Below are 17,956 nucleotides of genomic sequence, written 5' to 3' on the forward strand. Positions count from 1 at the left end.
TAAATTAGGCAAGAGGAATGACTAAATGCCATAAAAGTACTCTGATCAGGACTTTTTTGGTAGGAAAAGCCCAGCAGGAACTCATTTGCATATTAGGCCACACCCCATGCATCAGCATAGTTTCACATAGGGTTTTTGTAGAACTCATTTGCATATTAGAGCATGCCCCTTACACCAAGCCAGCCAGAACTGAGTTCCTGCTCAAAAAAAGCCCTGACTCCGATGTAGTACATCAGTTCTTAATGCATTTCAGTATCTTTCCCCCCATATACTTAACCATTCTATTTAATTGCCCCAAATGCTTTTCTGACATTAAGGTCTTAAAAGTATTAATCTTCAAAATGCTATTTTGGAAATTGTCCCCATTCCAGAGGTAAATTATATGTATCCTTAATGTAAAGACAGCCCTGACCTGGGTAGCCCACGCTAGCATGATCTTGGAGCTGGCTAGTATTTGGATGGGATTCTTCCAAGGAATACCATGGTTGTAACTTGAAAGCAGGCAACTGCAAACCACCCCTCACCTTGAAAACTCTATGGGGTCGCTGTAAGTCAGCTGTGACCACAGCAAAATAATAAAATACAGTCAAAATATGCATGGTGTAAAAATATTTTACAAAAAATATTTTCATACATAAACATGTATATCTCTTGCTCATATGGAAATTCCACATTACAGCAGATAAGAACATAGTACATAACCATGCAAAACTAAAGAGTTAAAGGAACTTAAGAGGGTGCATGGATCGCCAATTCCCCTCCAGTTGCAGCCCACAACCTCCTGAAATTTTGTTCCTGGGAATCTGTGGATCGGGGGTGGGGTGTGTGGAAAATGCCACCCTTTTTTTTAAAAGTCCCTGAAGTCTTCAGAATATGTGGTTGGATAACAGCCATAAACTTAACATGCTTAAATCCCTATGAAATTTGAAGTATCCCTATATACAAGACATAAAGACTCTTAAACTAGGTATTGGATAATTCCTTTTCTTGGATCAGTCACAGTTCTCTCAGAGATCTCTCAGCCTCACCTACCTCATAGGGTGTCTGTTGTGGTGAGAGGAAGGGAAGGAGATTGTAAGCTGTTCTGGGACTCCAAGTGAAGGGATAAATCCAACTTTTCTCCATTGCCGCTTAGCCAACTAGAACTTTTAAATATCATGTGTATCAGAAGAAAAACCACACTAAATACCTTTTAGTATAAAGAAACTTTATTTTCATGGGGTTTGTTTTGTTTGATGAAATTCACAGCTTTGTAGTAAAAGGAAAGGAAAGACCAAATCATTTTTGCACATGAAACATACATTTTGCGAGAAAAATCACATAGGTTCCGTCCCACCAAAATTAAACAAATTGAGGGAAATTGCTATTAAATTTATTATAAAGTATATTGCCTACACTGTTTACTCTTAGTTTGATCTAGCATAGTTTTTATTTTAGACAACAATCTATTCCTGCCTCGAAAGCTATACAATTTGAAAAGGTCTGACTGAGTTCAAACCAAGGTATTTCTAGACAGAGAAAAATGAGAAGCTGTTTATATGTGACACAGAAAATCTTCCGGCTAGGACTCTTAGAGACCTAGGGCATTAAACTACTGTTGTTGTTTTTAAATCAGTATAGAAGTAACAGGCAACCAATTATGTGAGCTGTTCAATATGAATCTAGAATTTTTAAAAAATGAAATGCAGACATATTAGCAGAATTTGAGTTCAGGCTGACATTTAAGAATGCAATCCAGAGCTGCTATTCTGAGAATTCTGCTGTCACTTACTTCAATGGGATGTGGATTATGTTTCAATCCCAACATTTTAGAAGTCCGTCCTTCATGTCCAAGTATTTGCTACAAGGACCAAACAGAAGCTGGGATAATCACTGAAATGTTCTTGGATTTATTGGTACAGACATGCTAAAGGACAAGTAACTGAGCAGTCCCCAAAAGGCTGATACACAAACCACTTCCTCACACTGTAACACAAAATACTCAATACTCATTCATGAAGCAGAATAAATGGTATAAAAGAAATGTCTATTGTGTTGGCATGCAGTCCAAATTCACTTTATACACACCATGTGACAGTTTATTCAGTCACTGAGCCAACGTATAGAAGTTAACAGTCCGCACACAGTCCAAAACACACTGCACAATTCCTTCTGGTTATATCATTTCCTTCTCTCTTTTCAACACAAAAAAACAGAAGAGATCATCATCATCTCAAAGATTTTCTATTAAAAACTTCCTTCAGCTTATTTGTGGAAATATGACAAAAACCTGTATTGAACATGACAGAAATAATCTTAACAAACCCACTCCGCAATCTGTACGCATATTATTTTATCCTTTATGTCTCCATGGCTTCCAACAAAGCCTATAGGAACAGGCTAATTTCCTGCTAAAGAGGTAGAAGTGCAAAAAGCAGACCTTCAAACAAACAAAATCCCTGAAGTATAAGAGAATATTTCTAATAACTGAATGAGGACACTATGTGGCTCCAGTGGTATCTTAGTGCAACAGACTTAAGTGATGAGACAATGTAGTATCATGAGAGGTAATGTGAATTTATGAACATGCATCAAGACCAGGTTTTAAAGCAGTTCTCATCTAACTTTCAAATAAAGGCCAACATATGGAAACTAACATTTGACAAGACAAGCACACTTTATTATAGTTGAAGCACTCTGGAGACAAAAGGTCTAAGGCATCCCAAAATGAATTAAAGAAAACTCTGTCTTCACACCCATCTTAAACATGCGCACGCACACACACCCTGTCACACTCCTATTAAAGTGATCACAAATACTAAATGATGCAAGAACTCAATCCCTTGCAACAATAAATGAATGAAAAAGGACATTTCTTATTAAAAAAACACTGCAAGCAAAGTCACCATCCTCTTCCAATTAAAGAAAAAATCTCAAAAAAGAAACAAGTGGATATAAAATTAAAATTCATTCACTTACTAATCCTCAAGACTCGTATAAGCACCGCACTCCACATACTTTTCAATACAACACTCTGGCTCCGCATCTTCCTTTCAAATTGAATTCAACTACATATGATCTAAAAGCAATCCATTCTGTGTTCTCACAACAGTTACAGACCACTTTTTTTACAGCTCAAATGCTCTACAGCATCTTGATAAAGCCTGCAGAACCTTCCCAAGTTTCTCCCTCTAGCTTCTCTCTCACTCTGAAAAAGGCTGTCCCCTCAAAAAACCCCGCAAGAATAATGTGATGGTGAAAATGTCAAAAATAGCCAAATGCCTAAAAGCTACCTCTAAAAGACAGTAGAAGAGGAAGTGTCTGCTGCAGGGTGCTGCTTCTCTTTAGGAAAGTATTTTCAAAACAGAGCCTTCGAGAATTGTAAGCAAAGTGTCTTTAGTTACTCAGGGAATGACCACTTGGGGGACAATAATGTAAAAAAAAAAAAATCTCTTTAACTAGAAAGCCTTAAGAGGCTGCTTAAAAGCTAGGTTTAGCTATCAAAAATATTTTACCCAGTAGCTTTTGAGAGGAAAAATTCAACTATACAGCAAGAATACTGGGGGCATGACTTCACTTCCTCAAGTTGTCCTCCACCAAAAAAACTACACCCCTCCCCACCCCCCACTTCCAAGCATTTTCTGGTACCTGCAGCTGCAGAGAACACTCCCCTTGGAGTTCACGATTTAAAAACAAAAAGTATGTGAAAAATAAAATATTACACAGCCATCCTCTGCTGCTTCTATTACTGTATCGCTTTTGGGGGGCTTAACCTGGAGGAAAAATAAGACTGAAAATGATGAGAACAGTGACTACAAAAGCGAAGAGCAAACCATTTGAACAACAAAAAAATGGGAACTGCTGGAATGACCCCTGAATGAGCATTTCTTTTCTGTGATTATGTATCAGTTCTCTGCGCTTCAACCATCATCTTCAAGCAAATTTAAATGGCAGTGAGCATGTGCACACAGACATACTACTCTCAGCTTCTGCTTGGGCCCTTCAGACTTCAAAATAAATGTTTCAAATCCAACAACCCTTTTCTTACATGGGAACTTCCAATTATTAAACCAGCCCATAATGGAAACAGTGGCTGTTAAAGTCACTGTCCAAACATGCTTTCAAGTCCAAGTGTCAGCTGGACAGGCAGAGAAAGTGTTCAACAGAGATGCACGATTCCAAAGTTAAACAGTTTAAAATGTCACAAATAGGTCAGAACTATATAAAAAAAATTACATTCAGAACATAGTCTCATTATTATGACAAGACCAGCATTGAATATACACAGACAACAATGCTTGAAAACTGAAATCATTATCTGCACTGGTCTTTGCACCAATTAAAAATAAAAACTCCAATAAACTGTTGAATAAACCCAGTAATATGGCTGTTTAGGTGATGCAATATCTATAACCCATCACCACAAGCCTCTCCGGGGGACAAAAATGTAGAGAAAATCAAATATAGCTGTGAGCAGCTATACAGACCAGGCATTTAGAATTAAAGGTAAGTCACAATATAAACTGCAAGTTTATATTTACTTTTTAATTAAGGACACTACATTTCATCCTATGAGATGGTACAAATATGCGATGGAAGTAAACAGAGCAATCACTGCATATGTGATATTTCTGGAGTTTTTTTGAAATGACTGAAACTGTTTAAATCCAAAAGTATAATATATCTGGGAGATCCTTTGTAACAACATAAAATTCAAGAATACAACAGAGTCTTTAAGCACCAGTTTTGAGTACTAAACTCTCAATCTTAGATATACACAATCTACCACTTAGAGAGTGTAAAATAAAAAGGAAAGGAGTTGGTTTCTCCTGATGAATAAAAACTTAAAACATTTGCGATTGTTTGGTCTGAATCTGTCCATCATTCCTTTCTCTACAGAGCTGCCAGCAAAAAGCTGTCTCTGTAGCAAAATTTAAAAAAAAGGGCTTACTCCTCTTTGTACTCCAAGTAGGAACTCAGGAGGAAAAGGGACAAGACATGGAATTTCCAGTACAGAACACATACTTCCCAATGTGGGAGGTGTAAACACTTCATGAGTCAATCTTGCTATCATCTTCTGCGTGTTTTTCAATATGTCCCACAGCATCCTGAGTGGAGAGAGGGGAAAAAAGCCCTAAGTTTTTTTGTTTTTACCAAACTGTAATTTAATGTCCTTGTAAAGACTGAAGCATACTAGCATCTAAAAGGTCATACAGAATTGACAGCCAAGTGCAAACAACTTCAGAACAAACTGGGACCCCCTCCCTCCTTTTCCATGCAGGCTTATCCTTCCAGTCAACATTATGAATCCCCCTTCCTGGTTGCAGGGCCAGATCTGGGGGGGGGGGGCGGTGCAGACGGGGGTGCTTGCCCTGGGCACCAACCGGGGGGATGGTGTGCCAAATTAGATATGAAGTCCATTGTACTCTATGGGACCATAAGATAGAATGGCCCTAAGGAGGCACCATTTTTTAATTTTGCCCCCCCTCAAAAAACATGTAGATCCAGTCCTGCCTAGTTGTTTAATTTCCATAGACCATATAAGGGACCTACATCAAAGAAATGGGGACAGGGGATTAGCATGTGCTTCTTTCCATCTGCACCAGCATTTTCCTTCTTGGAGTTTCTCTATAGTCAATAAGCTGGTAATGACAAAGGACACAGGAATGCACACATTCTGGATATACGCACATTTCTGCTATGGCCTAATGGCAAATTTAGTATTAGCACTATTTCCACCCCCCCCCCAAAAAGACAAAACATACATACTTTAGAAAGTCAGTACACAGAAGCAATCTGTATAGGGGTAGGGTGCCCCAATGGTCTATTCCCATCCCCTGTACACTTCAACCAGTTTGCTTTTTTAAGATCAATGAATAAATCAGTATTCAAGGGGACTTCTTTAATATCAGAGAAACAACCTGAATTCTGTTGGCAGGTCAATAAAAGATTTTTATACAGCAGTGAAGACTAAAAAACACAAGGTAGCAGTACTAAAGTGTTCCTGTACCATCTAGATTTTTTAAAAAAATTGTCAACCTTTCTTTTAAAAAGGGAAAATGTTAGTAAATAGCTGACAAGAACTCTGTATTTCTTCAGAGCTTCCAGCTCAATGTATCTACGCAAGCCTCACCTGCCTTCATTCTGATCTATGGGTTGGACTCTACAGAACAATTAATGGTTTCCACAGCAGCCCATTATCCTCAGAAAACTGCATCTGGATCTGGGGTTGCAAGCAGAAGGAAGATTTGGCAGAATTTGTTCTTTCCTGTGCAAGAGGCCACAACAGATGTCTGTACTAGGGGTTATTTCTGCTGATTCCCCCTTTTCAGGGGCCACAATGGAAACTGAAGGCAGCAAAAATCTCCCACCGCACAACTCACATTGTTCCTGCTCTACAGAATCCCACCTTATAACTCAACAGTGGGGAGGGTAGTTTTTAAGGAGAAGTTCTTCTGTATATGTGTTACTTTTGCACAGGATTTCTAAGTGATTATCATTACTTTGCTGCTAAATGTTTAGAAAGGTTACTACGAACATTCTTTCAATAGCTGTATGAACTGTGAACATGTTACTTATACCTTTTTTCATAAAAACGGGATATGTGATAGTATTTCTGCTACTGCATAAATATACTCAGCAACCTTTAGCAGAATTATACCCTTCTAAGTCCATTGACTTCAATGCACTTGGAAGGATGTAACTCTGCTTAGGATTGCACTGTCATTCAGTGTTAACAGATAGAATGAGCAGCATTTCACACTCTTATCTCCACTTTTTGTTTTATTCTGTTTCTTTACTGCATACCTGCTTGGAACTTCTCCGGGAGGAGAAGAAGGCATCACAGTTCTTCCACCGACACTTTAGTGTTTGAAAATTTGGGTTTGTGTGGTCATTTAACAAATGCTGTTTCAGGTGGTCCACAACTCCAAATATCAACGTACATCCATGCCACTTATAAAGAGAGAAAAATTAAGACAAACGTTATGGAGGAAACAAGACAACAGCTTAAAAGTGATCACATCGCTCATGCATTCTGTTCTTTTCCACTCATTGTTAATTGCTAAACCAGCAATTTATGCAAGCATAAAACTGATGCAGTGACACTGATATTGGAGAAAACACCAGTTCTCATATCAGACTATTAAAATAGGCAATTCCAGTTTTTCTTGCTATAAACATAGTTATCAGAAGTGACTCTCAACATAAGCCACTACAAAGTTATTTTACTGTACACAAGGAATTAAAAGGGGCTTCAGAAATGACATTGCTGATATAAAAGAAACCCTTTTTGCAAAGGACAACAGTAATTTTGGCAGTGATCAAAGGATTAGGTTTATAAAGCCATAAGTTTCTTTGACATTTTCCACGCAGCAACCTGTATTTCTGAAGAGTGTTTATTAAACGTGGGATTAGCTCTACTGCAACAGACAGTAACTGTAGGGGAAACTTCAAAATAAGCTAGAGCACTGTAAACATTTACTTTGGATTGTGACTATTGAAGCAGCAAAAAAAGGTGTGAAACCCTTAGTTCAATAAACGGGGCAAAACTGAACACAAGTCATATGATCTGAGACAATAAGGGAGAGCTGATGACTTCGTTGTTGAAGATTATACACTTAAATTGTATTTTAGTCAATATTTCCTGCCTCTCTGTAAAGGGCTCAGAGATCTCCATTCTTACTTGTATTTTCAAGGCAGCTCTTGAAAATTACACCCCAGAAACCCTGCCAGTCTCTAATGTGCTACTAGACTTTAATCTTGCTCTTCTACTGCAGACCAGCATGCCTGCCCTCTGAAACTATTCTGTCTCAGGTTTTCAGTAGTCCCCTGCTTCATTCATAACCAAGCACTGAGAATGCTGGCATATAAGGCTGGGTTATCTTTTTACCATTCCCTATTCATGGTGACTATGTACATGAGGATGGTAAGGGATAATATTAATGCAATAAAGTTCTGATTTCCTCATCTCGAAAGGATATCACAGAGCTAGAAAAGGATAACCCAAAATGAGGCCTCGGGGCTTTGCAGATAGAATACACAGTGATGAGAAAAACTTCTCTCTCTTCCAAAATACTAGGGATACCCAATAAAATTGAGAAATTCAAGGTAGGCAAAAAAAAACCTTTAATAATTAATATTAAATTATTAATACTAGGGAGCAAAACATGAAACTCACTGTCAAAGTATCTGAGGATGGCTGCTAGCTTAGATAGTTTTAAAAAGATTATGTAAATTCTTGGAGGACAGGGAAACAGCAATTTTGCCATGCAGTCTTTTGTGATCTCCAGTCTCTCTGAATACCAATTGTTTGAGGGGAAGAAGGAGGACAGAGTTTTGGTCTCTGTGCCCCTGCTGTAGGTCTTCCAGAGCCAAAGCACTGTACCTCTAAACCCCAGTTAACACTACTGTTAGGGCATACTTGCTATCCTTGTCACAGGATCCTTGTCACAAATTCTCTACCCTCTTTTTTGTTATGTTCCTGACAGCTGCAGAGGACTCTTCCCATTTATGGTGACAGCCACTGCAAATGTTGTAAAACAAAAAAGATCTCCCTGTGAGTGTTCCTTTTATCAGTGGCAGCTGAGGATTGAATATAGCCTGACATTCTTTGTCCTACAGGCACATTTAGTAAGATGCATCTTTCTGAGTCCCACAACCTGCTGTAACATCCTGTTATTAGTATGGTCTTGGCTTATCATTTAGAAGCTAAGTGATGAGGAGAACTTTCCTCAGCTTCCTAAACTGGGTTAAATAGGCTCCAGGGCTAGGAAGCAAAATGCTTTATTCTTTACCCAGCAACGATAATTTTGCATCAAGTTAAGCCGCACAGCTTGAATACTGCCATCATAACAGCCAGTGTAGATCTGAAAAGGGGAAAAAATGGTCTCAGAAAAATCATAAAAGCCTTCAAAAGGGCATTAAAGCACTGCTAAAGGTATCAATTAAGGATACTAAATTCAGAATTACAGCAGTGTAAATACGCCCCCCATATCCTCCACATTATGACTACATTATTACAAAATAGTAAGAGCAAGTTTTCAGGCTCCCCTCAACTCCTCAACAGACCAGATTTTTTAAACAAAAATAGAATGGATTGAGAGGTAGAAGGGGAAAAAAGATGTTTCAAAGCATGATGGAAAAGTCCCAAATCTGTAATTGACAGACTTCTTGAAAAGGAGACTTGGCCCTCTTTCAAGATGACTATAAAGTACAGACTTTGGTTTTTCCTGTCATGCCCTGAAACCTCGCCCCCCACCCCCGCAACTTCCTTCTTTGCTGTGAGCATACAGCCCAATGAACAGTTGTTTAGTGAAGCACACTGGGCAGAAAAGCACTGTTCCTTTGAAGTGAGCAGTGTATGGAGTGGGGAATGTGGGGGAAGGAACCAAGCATGAAATTATTTGCATAACCCAGACTACAAAAGAGAGGGAAATCCAGGTCTGAATCCCCACTCATGCCACGAAACATTGCTGGGCGTCCTTAGGTCAGTTACACACTTTCAGCCTAACCTACCTCACAGGGTTGTTGCGAGGATAAAACAGGGGAGTAGAGAATTATGTAAGCCATTCTCGGTCCCTACTGGGGTGAGAGGCAGGATATAAACAAAATATTTTTAAAAAATATGTGGAAGGAGGAAATCACTCCAGAATTACCACTACCACTGAAGGGAAATCATTACTTTAAAGGAAAACTATTTACCATGCTTTTATGAATGGTCATGCACATAATCATGTCCGAGTGTCCACCGTAGACTTGCAAACGATCGTGAGACTTGGGAGGAGAAGAAAATTAAAAGTATCAAACATTTCACAAGATGGGAAGTCTGCAGTGTTCTTGAAAATAAATTTCTACAACTAAAATGCATGAACATAATAAAAAACCTAGGTCTTGCAATGTCTTACAGTTTTACCTCACTCATGAAATCCTAATGCCTTCCAGCTATACAAGGCTACAGTAGGTTCCCCCCAGAGAAAACTTCTGAACAATGAAAGACTGATTACACTGATACCCAGTCAAAGCAAGTCAACGAGTAAAACAAAATTTAAGAGTAAAGCCTCCAACTGCTGTGCAATAGTATCACAGGGTTGATGCAGCAGACAAGAACAGTAGAGTTTTGGTGCAGTGAAAACTAGCCACTTAGGACTGTCTAACTCCTGCAGAGTTTCCTAATTGCTAAACCTCAATTCAGGCTGGAGCAAAGAGGATTTGTTCCAATTTACATTTCATTAAATGCATGGAAGACCGAAGTAAACAAACCAAACTAAAGAGTACCAGTTTGCAGGAAAAAGAAGTTGCAGAACAGGACAGAATGGCACTTTTTAATAGAAGGTTAGAGCTAATGTTTGTTCTTTTACCTGCAGCTCATAAACACGAACAAATTTATCCAAAGAGGCTGTTACCATAACTTTCCCCAGGATGTTCACAACCGTCACAGCATGGTTGTGTCCTTTGTAGATCCGTACAAGTTCCCCTGTCTGTAACAAAAATTAATTGTAAGTACAACACATGTGAATACCCAAATGTGAGCTTGCATATAAACCCTGCTGACAGGCCAGAACTTTAGTGGCATTCCACTTACTTAGAGCTTGGTGGTGGAAAGTGCCATCAAGTGCTGCAGCTTGCCATTGCTTGTTTCTGCTTAGCAACCCTGGACTTCCTTGGTGGTCTTCCATCCAAGTACTAACCAGAGCCAACTCTGCTTAGCTTCCAAGATCTGACAACATGGGCTAGCCTGGGCTATCGAAGTCAGGGCTTTAGAGGTTACTATCAAGAAAGCAGACTCTACAAAGATCAGCTAACATTTGACCTCTGCCTCAGCTTTTCAGTACTCTGAAGCCACTGGTAAGAAGGGCAGAACTAGCATTGGTATTAGGAAACATGCCCCCGCAGAAAGTAAGTGGTTAACAACATGTCAGAATTTATTATGTGCTCACTCTTATTTATGCATTTCTCAATAGAAAGAAAAAATCTCAGATGTACAGATACAAAATTCATGGGAGATACTTAGCTAGAAGAAGCTCAATCACCAATATCATAGCAACTATATTTTCTCAGTTTTTATGAACAACTTACATGTATGTTGTGGGCATGGACAGATTGGTCACTGGAACCACTGAATACCAGGTCATTCACAACCTTTTAAGAGAGACAACCAGACAGCCTGATTACTGAGGATATTTTACCAACTCTGTCTTGCACATTTTATGCCTACTATGACAACACAATGAAATATGATGGAGACTAGAGAAGTGATTCCCAGCCTTTGTGGTATAGCGTCCCACATTTACTTGGTGTGGTGACCAGTTTAAACAAACAGAAAAATGCATGCACAAATTAAAAAAACTGGACTAAATACTGATAGACTCATCAATTACCATTTGCTATGTTCAGGGGAACTACACCTCTGAATAAAAGTTGCTGGGGAAAACAATGGGACCTCTGTGTTCATTGCTTCTGGACCTTACAGGACACCTGGTTGGCCAGTGGATCCTGAATTAGACAGACCCTTGGTCTCAGACATCAGGGCTGCTCTTCTGAATCACTCAGCACACAGAGAATTCATTAGGAAGGATCCTGAAATGCTTTCAGGCTCTTATAAGCCAGCTATCTTAGACTGCAATAGGACATAATGAGAAGCTAAAATTAAACTCTAGTCAGGCACTAACTGTTCACTGCTGTGAATCTGCACGTCTCTGCCTCCTCCCAGATCTTTCTGAATTTCAGAATCCCAACTTGTGTGGAATAAACAAACCCCAATTCACACAGGTACCTGCATTCAGCCCAAGCCAGGAAGTTTACAGCCTGGCTCTGAAGAACCAAAGAACTTCGGAAGATAATTAAATTTTAAAGAAGATTATTATTTAGTTAGAAGATTTACATGCTGTATTTCCAAAGGATGGCTTGAGGTAGCTCAAGTAGTAAAACAAACAATAAAATATTAAAAACAGCATGAATTAGTCGTAAGAACAAGCATAAGAATAAGCATAAATAGTCATAACAACAAGCCACAGCATAAAATAGTCTAAACAGAATATTAAAAAAGCAGTACTCAAGCTAGGAGGAGACCAAAAACAGCCTTAAAAGACTGGACCCCTTAGTTAAAAGCCTAGGCAAAAGGAAATATTTTGGCCTGATGTTAGGTAAGAAAGTAAGATAGGTGTCAAGCAAGCCTCAAAGGGCAGGACACTCCAAAGATGGGGAGTCAACACTGGAAAAGCCCTGTTCTGCCTCACCTCTGCTGGTGTGCTAGGAAAAGGGGGACAGGAGGAGGGAAGGGTGTGAACAAGCACCATAATAAACTGTGTTTGTATCCTGTCAGAGCTTAATTGCAGCCTGTTGTGAGATTTGAATTCAGCCTTAATTGCACTTTCAATGTTTGTCCCCTGGTAGTATTTGAGGTTTCAGAGTTTCTTTTGCTCTTTTGAAAGAAGGCTTAGAGTAAGATATGCTAGTCATCTAAAAAGATCTAGCTAGTGGCAGGTGATGGTAAAAAAAGTTTTATAAATTTTTGCTGAAGATTTTCAGTCTGGATGTTCAGGAAGAAACATTCAGCATGCTCCCAGAATCCCGAGTGTCATCATATAGGTAGTTCCAAAAGCAATGGGAAGTGATATGGTGTGAGAAGGAGTGGCAGCTGGTCACTCAGGGACTCTAGTGGAAATAGAAGAAAGTTAGCCGCTCCTCACAGAAATATGCCATGCATGACTGCAAGTTATATAAATTGTACCAATGTTTGATTGGTAACTGAAACTTATTTTCAGTTTTCAGAGATTGGAAAACTGCTAAAAAAGAAACGGTCCTTAAAAGGTCTTATTTTCTGATTAGTTACCTTCATACAGAGGACTGTCTTGCTATGGCCTTCAAGAGTTCGAAGCAGAAGTCCATTTCGGGCATCTCGCACACTGATTGTACAATCATAAGATCCCACAATCAGCAGCCTGCGCGCTCCTTCCTGGGCTGTAGCTAGACAGCTGATTGCTCTGGGACCATGGCACTCAAAGGTATCACCTTGTTTGTTGTTCTGAAAGAACATGCAATTTTAAGCATTATTGACAATACTTCCTATTAAAAACAAAATCTTCTATTAAGAAAGCATGACTTAAACAGCATATCACAATAGCATGGCTATTCAATTTGCCCATTCAGGTTATTCAAGCAAAAGACAGCTTCTTTCTCAACAACCTCATTTAATTTTCTAATTAGGCTTGTGTTTAGAAAATTTAAATGCTGCCTCTTCTGACACCTTCTCATCTCACAAAATAAAAATGACATGGAGTGAATTTATTTGTTCATCCAATTTATATCTTGTTTCAGCCAGAAGCTTTAAGTGCCCCGCACAGTATTTCACAATGTATTGTTGAGCATATGATGCCAAATACTATAGTAAAGAGTTTCCCCTTTACCCCCAGTTTTGGATAACTTAATTATCTGTTTAGCCTTGATGAAAAGTTATAAATAATTCCTTTTAAAATGTGACAAACTGTGAAATACCCTATATAATTATTTTTAATCTTTTCAGAATAAGTCCCCCCCAAAAGGACTACCAGAAATAAACTTATTGTTTATTTTTTTATATAAGAAAAATGCTTGAAGACAGTGCTGTAGGAGTTACAGAATTCCTTAGGGGTTCTAAGTTGTAGCTGGCTGCACTAGGCTAATTTGTTACCTGCATAGTGGCCAGACCTTTACTATTAGAAAAACTGTATCGCACCCATTACCTTATCACAGTAGACCCTGCAATCTTCTATGAGTCCTAACTTCAGACATAATTAGACTAGTAGTTATTTATGAGAGTCACCCCCTGTAGAAGTATTCCTGGCTTTATGGAATATACATTTCTCATACTGACCTTTATACTAAAGGTGACCACGCTGCCATTTGCAAGTCCTGCATAAAGTATTTTCCATCTGCTGTGCAGGCAGAGTACCCGGTCATCTAATTTAAACTGATCAATAAGTTCTCTAGTCTGGAAAGAGGAAATAAATAGCATATTAAAAGCTTTGTTCACTACAGTGGGAGGAAGAAAGAAACTCATGCTCCACAAATGGAAATACTTAAATCTGAGGACACCCTCTGATGGCTCTAACTCAGACCCTTTTAGCTGTTTTACATATAGCAATAGCCCCTCTCCCCAACAGCAGCGACACCCTTAGGGACCACCAAAATGGAGCACACTATTTACACTGTAGTCTTGGGCAAATAAAACAATCCTGCCTATATGTTAGTTGCATCATATGAAAAAAGAAAAGTATCTAGAATAGCACACACACATTTATGAGATTGCTTGGATAGGTGCTACTTGGATAGGTGCTACTGTGTCTATAATTACCTTAATGTTGTAACAATTTATATTGTGGTCACTGGAGCCAGAATAGAGAGCTGCATTTTTCCCATTAGTCTGAGTAACCAGCAGGCAGTTCACTTTTGAAGTGTGTCCCTCAAATATGCCAAGACATTTCCTGTTCTGGGTGGAGGAAGGCATTAACAAGATTAATTTACACTCTGATCCCAAATTGAGGCACCACCTGAGCACTGTATCTTTCAAATCAACCACCTACTTCCTGCTTATCTGTGTTTATTTTAAACCAAATAATGAGTTAATGATATCCAATTGGTGCTCTCAAGTTACTTGTTTGCATCCTTAAAAATAAGTCTGCCTAGCCTCTTGGATCCTGATCTACTAGATGTGCATTTCTAAATAAATGGTTTCTTTAAAACTTAGTTATCTTTCAAAAGATCTATATAGTTTTCATTTGGCTGTAGTTTCATTCAATTTATCCACTATGCTCAGTCCTCAAGGGGTTCATAGACGTAACTTCTCATTAAGGAATGGGGAACACTGAAGAGCTAGCTTCTTTAGAATAATTTGTTTTGCAAATTTACTTACCACCAAATTATATGCACAGATAGTTTTGTCTGCTGAACAGGTGTACAGTAAATTCCCAAAAATCTGAATAGCATTCACTGCAGCTGCATGTCCCTCAAATACTCCTTCTGTAGGTTCTTCATCTTCCCCAGGCTCTGAAGAGATTTCTGTCAAACACACAGTGGCAAAAGTTTAATCAAACTTTCTGCTTATACTGGGATGAATGAAACTTCCTGGTTCCCCAAAAAACAAAGAAACTTTCAAAGTTGGCAGGATGTTGTGCTAATACAAATTTATTCCACTACAGCAAAAAACACAGAACAACTGTTACAAGTCTCCTGGCTGAGGGAATCAGAACAGGAACCAAGTAGCTACTTTGAACTTTACTACACTACAAACAAACAGTGTGAAATGAGGAAGCAAGATTGTGTGCAGAAATGGCAGTTGGCTTAGGGCTACATCAGGAATGATCTATGAATCTTAATTACAGTAAACACACACCAAAAAACCCAAGTCTCTAGATGAAAGCCAAGGAGCACTCTTGGTTGCCTGTTGGCAGCTACAGACAAGCCTGGCAACAGCAAGCTATCAATTCCAATGTGAACTGCATTGCTGTTAGTTCTGGTTTTATATGGCCATAAGCTGACATTCTAATTGGCTCCACTGTACAATATGAACCTTATTTTGGACCATTCCAGCAATATGCAAAGAGAAAGGAGACTGGTTCAACTCTGCTACACCAGGGGGAAAAGGGATCCAACTCTTATCACCTTATGCATTACTGACAACCAAGAAGCAAGAACTGTCCCAGTTTGTTTTAATGAAATTACTCTACCACATGACAGGAAAATTTTTACTCTTCTAAATATCAACCCATCCACCCTTTTCAACAATCTTCTGAAGTTTTTTTTTGGAAGCATCTTGGAAAATCACTTCTCAGAATATGAGTTTGTACTTCTGTTAAATTCCAAAGAATTTCTGTTTGTAACCTGCCCTGAGAGCCTGTTTTGGCAGGATGGGTGGGACAGAAATCCCATAAACAAACAAGAACTCGTCAATTCCTCACACACATAAAGTCCTCAAGATTTTTCCTTTCATCTTAATTAAAAACAAGCAAATGGATATACCTGATGAATTTTTTGATCCTCTAATTGATGATATAGATGTCTGGGTCTCAGCCACACTACAGAATAAAGAGAATGCCACAGCCATTACAAAACTTTAAGCAAGGCACACACACACACCAAACCTATCAGTCTTTACTTAATCATTATATACCACGGCTCGGATCCTTATTTGCAGACAGGTTAAAACGGATAAAAGGAAGTACTTCTTCACCCAAAGGGTGATTAACATGTGGAATTCACTGCCACAGGAGATGGTGGCGGCCACAAGCATAGCCTGCTTCAAGAGGGGTTTAGATAAAAATATGGAGCAGAGGTCCATCAGTGGCTATTAGCCACAGTGTGTGTGTATATATAAAATTTTTTTGCCACTGTGTGATACAGAGTGTTGGACTGGATGGGCCATTGGCCTGATCTAACATGGCTTCTCTTATGTTCTTATGCCATTCCATTTGTATTTCCAGTTGGGAAGGGGGAAAGCAACTTTTCAGATTCACCCTCCCATTGTAGATCTCCACATTGCCCCACTAATGGACCTCCTGATGGCACCTGGTTTTTTTGGTCACTGTGTGACAGAGTGTTGGACTGGATGGGCCACTGGCCTGATCCAACATGTCTTCTCTTATGTTCTTATGCTGCCGTCCCAGTCTACTGATCCACAGGAGCACATATGGGGGAGGGAGACAGCTGCAGTGGGAAAAGGAAAAGTTGCCTACCTCTGCTGCAACTCTGCTCATGCTGCTTAGGATGAAAGCCAGTTTGTGCTGGATCAAAAAATACCATGAGTGGCATTCTGGTAACATAATGAAACTTTCCTGGCTCTCATCTCAGCCTAAGATTCCTGAAATCTGTTATAGAGGGCTCTCAGGAACAACCTGGGATTGAGTAAAGATCTGTTACAGGGGAAGACAGAAGTTGTGGGAACTAACACATACTCCTGCTGATGGAGTACCTTATGACTTTATGGATCCAACCTAGTATTTATAAATCATGTCTCTGGCTAAAAATTCCAGAGACATCCTACAATGTTAGAGACAATATTCAATAAGGTGATTAATCAAACAACTGGAAGCCAACAAAACTTATCACAATCCAACAAATGAATTGCAGCAGTGGAGCAGCTTTGCTCACGTGTGTACATTTTCCAACTCACCTTCTACCAATACCATCCCTATAGTTTGTTCCAATCTCACTAGTAGAGCTCACTTCATCATAGCCAGACCTAGATGCTTCTCTCAAAACCTGTTCCGAGGAGTTCAAGGAATCCCTCTTGGAAGGACTGTCTGGTTTCTCATCTCCTGACTCTGAAGAAGTGATGGCTACCACTTCAAGAGGAGATTTGGGGACCTCCACAAATTCCAAAGATGTGTCACTCTCATTTTCATCCTTCTTCCCATTTTTTTCCTCAGCAGCCTCTACATCTTCTTGCTTTGGAGGGGTGGATGTTGTAACTTTTTCTCCTTTGGGCACCTTTACAGACTTGACTTTCCTGAAAGGTTTCAAGTCACTTATATCCTGCTCTGTGTCACTGTTCTCAGGCACATGGGCTGCTCGCAGTGCTTTCTTCTTCTTCAACTTCTTCTTTTTCTTGCTTACTTTACTGTCTATGGAGACCACAGTAGAAACTGCCATCTGCTCAGACTGTTCAGTGGCCCGTTGGGTATCTTCATTCACAGGTGTCTCAGAAGGGGAAGTTCTGCTCTGAAAGGAACTAGTACACTGTTCTGAGATGGGGTTGTCTGCTGATCCTATGTTTTCTTCTGTCTTCACTGACGCTAAAAGTGGTGAACAGCTAAGGGGGGAAAGGCCAGATAAGATGGTGGTCTCCTTATCAGGAAAAGGATCTTGAATATCTTGATTAGGTTGCTGGAAATGAATAAGTCCTGACAAGGACATGGCAGCAGAGATTACAGGGTACACTGAAGATTTCTGGCTTGCACTACCTGAAGAAAAAAGATGGAGACATGTATTTTGATATAATCAT

At 39.3% G+C, this 17,956-nt stretch overlaps 1 protein-coding gene across 3 annotated transcripts in view; it reads right to left on the reverse strand.

Moving 5' to 3' along the window:
• Positions 1-4,504: 4,504 nt before the first annotated feature.
• ZNF106 (zinc finger protein 106) overlaps positions 4,505-17,956 on the reverse strand; it is a 62,666-nt gene continuing 49,214 nt past the window's right edge. For 2 of the 3 annotated variants that reach the window (XM_060262930.1, XM_060262929.1), the window contains exons 11-22: positions 17,126-17,911; positions 15,976-16,031; positions 14,870-15,015; positions 14,312-14,446; positions 13,832-13,948; positions 12,812-13,003; positions 11,056-11,118; positions 10,338-10,457; positions 9,682-9,753; positions 8,775-8,846; positions 6,787-6,933; positions 4,505-5,087 (exon numbers count right to left, since the gene is read on the reverse strand). In XM_060262930.1, coding sequence (XP_060118913.1) covers positions 5,031-5,087; positions 6,787-6,933; positions 8,775-8,846; positions 9,682-9,753; positions 10,338-10,457; positions 11,056-11,118; positions 12,812-13,003; positions 13,832-13,948; positions 14,312-14,446; positions 14,870-15,015; positions 15,976-16,031; positions 17,126-17,911 — 1,963 coding nt within the window. In that variant the 3' untranslated portion in view covers positions 4,505-5,030. Of the gene's footprint in view, positions 5,088-6,786; positions 6,934-8,774; positions 8,847-9,681; positions 9,754-10,337; positions 10,458-11,055; positions 11,119-12,811; positions 13,004-13,831; positions 13,949-14,311; positions 14,447-14,869; positions 15,016-15,975; positions 16,032-17,125; positions 17,916-17,956 lie in introns of all 3 variants that reach the window. The other variant, XM_060262928.1, reaches the window with a different exon arrangement.

The sequence above is a fragment of the Heteronotia binoei genome, chromosome 21 (genome assembly GCF_032191835.1).
Source record: "Heteronotia binoei isolate CCM8104 ecotype False Entrance Well chromosome 21, APGP_CSIRO_Hbin_v1, whole genome shotgun sequence".
Lineage (NCBI taxonomy): Eukaryota > Metazoa > Chordata > Lepidosauria > Squamata > Gekkonidae > Heteronotia > Heteronotia binoei.